This window comes from Hyalella azteca, unplaced genomic scaffold, assembly GCF_000764305.2.
Source record: "Hyalella azteca isolate HAZT.00-mixed unplaced genomic scaffold, Hazt_2.0.2 contig1146, whole genome shotgun sequence".
Taxonomy (NCBI): Eukaryota; Metazoa; Arthropoda; class Malacostraca; order Amphipoda; family Hyalellidae; genus Hyalella; species Hyalella azteca.
In genome coordinates this window covers 67,292-69,956 of record NW_025931475.1, presented here as the reverse complement: position 1 = coordinate 69,956, position 2,665 = coordinate 67,292, and the positions used below count along the sequence as shown (strand labels likewise).

General features: G+C 41.6%; 1 protein-coding gene across 1 annotated transcript in view; it reads left to right on the top strand.

The window, feature by feature from the left end:
• Positions 1-309: 309 nt before the first annotated feature.
• The window catches only part of LOC108668249, a gene marked incomplete at its 5' end in the record, with an annotated part of 33,382 nt that continues 31,026 nt past the window's right edge, over positions 310-2,665 (top strand). The window contains one exon of the mRNA XM_047881686.1: positions 310-425. Coding sequence (XP_047737642.1) covers positions 310-425 — 116 coding nt within the window. The remainder of the gene's footprint in view (positions 426-2,665) is intronic.

The following is a 2,665-nucleotide window of genomic DNA, read 5'->3' as shown; positions in this document are numbered from 1 at the left end:
AATCTAAACTTTGTGGTTCATGAATAACGCTACACAGTTTCCTTCAAGGATTACAACCCGATTATCTGCGGTGAACGAAAGGCCGATGGCTACCTTAGGAAGAAATAAATCTTTTAAATGCAACCATTTCGTACCATAGTCATCCTCTGGACTGATATAATCACGCAAGCGTTCACGACGCTGTCGAGGTATGGTGTATAGTCACCATATGTAAAATGCGTGATTTGTTGACTGATTGTCATTACAGTTTCAAGTTAAAGTTTATTATTACAGTTTTTCATGAATAACATATCTTATTCCTATGAGCAGAATCAGAAGTGCGATATTCGCTGCTGGACTGGAGGCAGCGCTACTGGTTCACGGTGCAGCCGCACACCGGCGTCGTGGCGCTAGTGTCTCCTCTCGACAGAGAAACTACATCACACGTGAGTTGGAGACCAAATAATACATGTGCTATGTGTATTGAGACAAACGCTTCACTATTGTATTGAGAGTTAATCAGTACTGATGTATCCGTGTAGTACGGAAATGTGAATAATATTGCCGTTGTGGCAGGTAAATATTTTAGGATGCTTTCTTTATGTACTTGGTTAATTGTGGTAACTTACGAATAATAACAAACCGTTCTCGTCTTGAGTAATCGGTTCTCAGGCCGCCCCATCTAGTTTTGCTGCGCTAGATAAAAAATTTCGAGATGCAGGAAAAGTTTCACTGCGTCCCACTTTTCATCAGCACCAGTGAGACGCGCTCCACTCTAAGAGAATAATTGATTCAATATAACTGGTCTACTCGCTAGTATCTGTGAGCAATCCATTCGCAGAGCGAAATTTATTCCAGGATTATTGAATAGCAAACGGTGGCTTTCTAGTGGCTATCTAAAGTAACCTCAAAGTTCATACCGATTTCAGTTGCCTGGAAAACTTGCAATATTCTGATCCTATGACTAACCGCTGACTATACCAACTTGTTATCAAACCTTCAGGTACCGACAGGTACCTTGACGACGGGTAACTTGCCCGTAGATAAAGTATCAAATGCACTCTTAACAAAATCACAGCGGCTATCTGATTTCAAACTGTATTTATATGCGAGATCATTAAAACCTTGCTCATCAATACTGTTATCTTTCACAGAAGTGTTCATTCGTCTGATACGCTTTACGCCGCTGTCATTGAAATGTATTCATCATAGTATCTGTTTTACAATATTTATTAACTATGACAAGCTGAACTTGGAGATACTGCAAGTTTCTTTTCAGCTGTCACGAGTTTTGATCCAATATTCATCAGGCTTCGGAACTTCAGACTTCAAGTCTTCTATTTTTTTCTTGAACGTATTCGCTGGAGAAGTCCAGTCGAGATTAGGCTCAATTTCACGACCCATGACATTGTAGGTGCAATTAATCAGGAACCAATTGCCCTGCAGACGAGTTTATCTACCTCGCTAAATGCAGGAACTCTTATAGCCAAACACGCCTGAGTCAGCACTTTTTTTCTCGTCTACTAATTTTTTTCCGGGCTCTAATTAACTTCTTATCCTTCATTTCGGGCCTCTACGGCTTCGTTTTCCGGAGGAATGACAACTACAATTGTAATTGCTCCTTAGGAACCGTCCTTTCGATAGCGAATTTTGTCCAAACTTTGACTGTTGCCATAGAAAAACTATGATCCCTTCAACTAAAGTGTTGATTGATCCTTGCTCTTGGAAAACTATTCTAACCTAAATTTTGGTGAAACTTAACGTCTGATTGATGAGGGTGATTTGTGCAAGTGCCTCTATAAAGTTTTTCCATATCGATGGAAATAATTGCTTCCCGGCAATCGTCCGACCACTGGATGCTAGATAGATTGCCCTTTGTGCTTGAAATCATGTTCATTATCTCGTCTATTATTATTGCAAAAACTGCATCCTCATTAGTTGCACTTTACGTAGGCAGTTTGAATTTATTAGAATTGTATTTCGTCGGAAGATTTCGCATCATCATTTCGCCCCAGGCTTGCTTTAAGCCCCCAATTCCGAGCAGCGCCTAAAAGTGCTTGTACACGGGGACACTGCAGGCGGCAAGTAGATATGGCAAATATCGGCCGCTTGGTGATTATCCGGCAAGTATAAGCCTGTACACGAGGACTGTATAAGGTGCCGATATCTTCTCGTTCGCGCCCGCCAGTGCGCCATTGGAAGCCGTAGAATGAGGTCTGCGAAAATTGATAGTGAGATCACCTTCAACAACTCGAGTCTGTACGTTGATGTTATACTCTTTATTCTAGCCCTTAAAAATGCAACGTCGGGAACAACTAAACCCTGACTAATCAGGTCTTCTTTCAGTTTCAAAATACTCGTTTGTCTCTTCATTTTGTTGAAGTAACCATCATGGCAAACATTTCACATTAATTCATATTTTTGGAATATCTCAAAGAACAATTGAATATCGTCTGGACTCCACTTTGTTGGGTTCTTCTTAGAACCATTAACATTCAAACAAGCCATGATTCACTGGACCCAAGAACTTCACAAGAGCGGCACAGATACTCTCACCATGACTGAATCAGCGCTACTGGCCGCTTCTCCACTAAGCTCATCTCCAGCGAAGAAATCAACACATTGTTGTCCCTCTCGGCCGTGTCTCGGGCACATTCCTTTGAAGCGACTGAACCCCCCCCCCCCC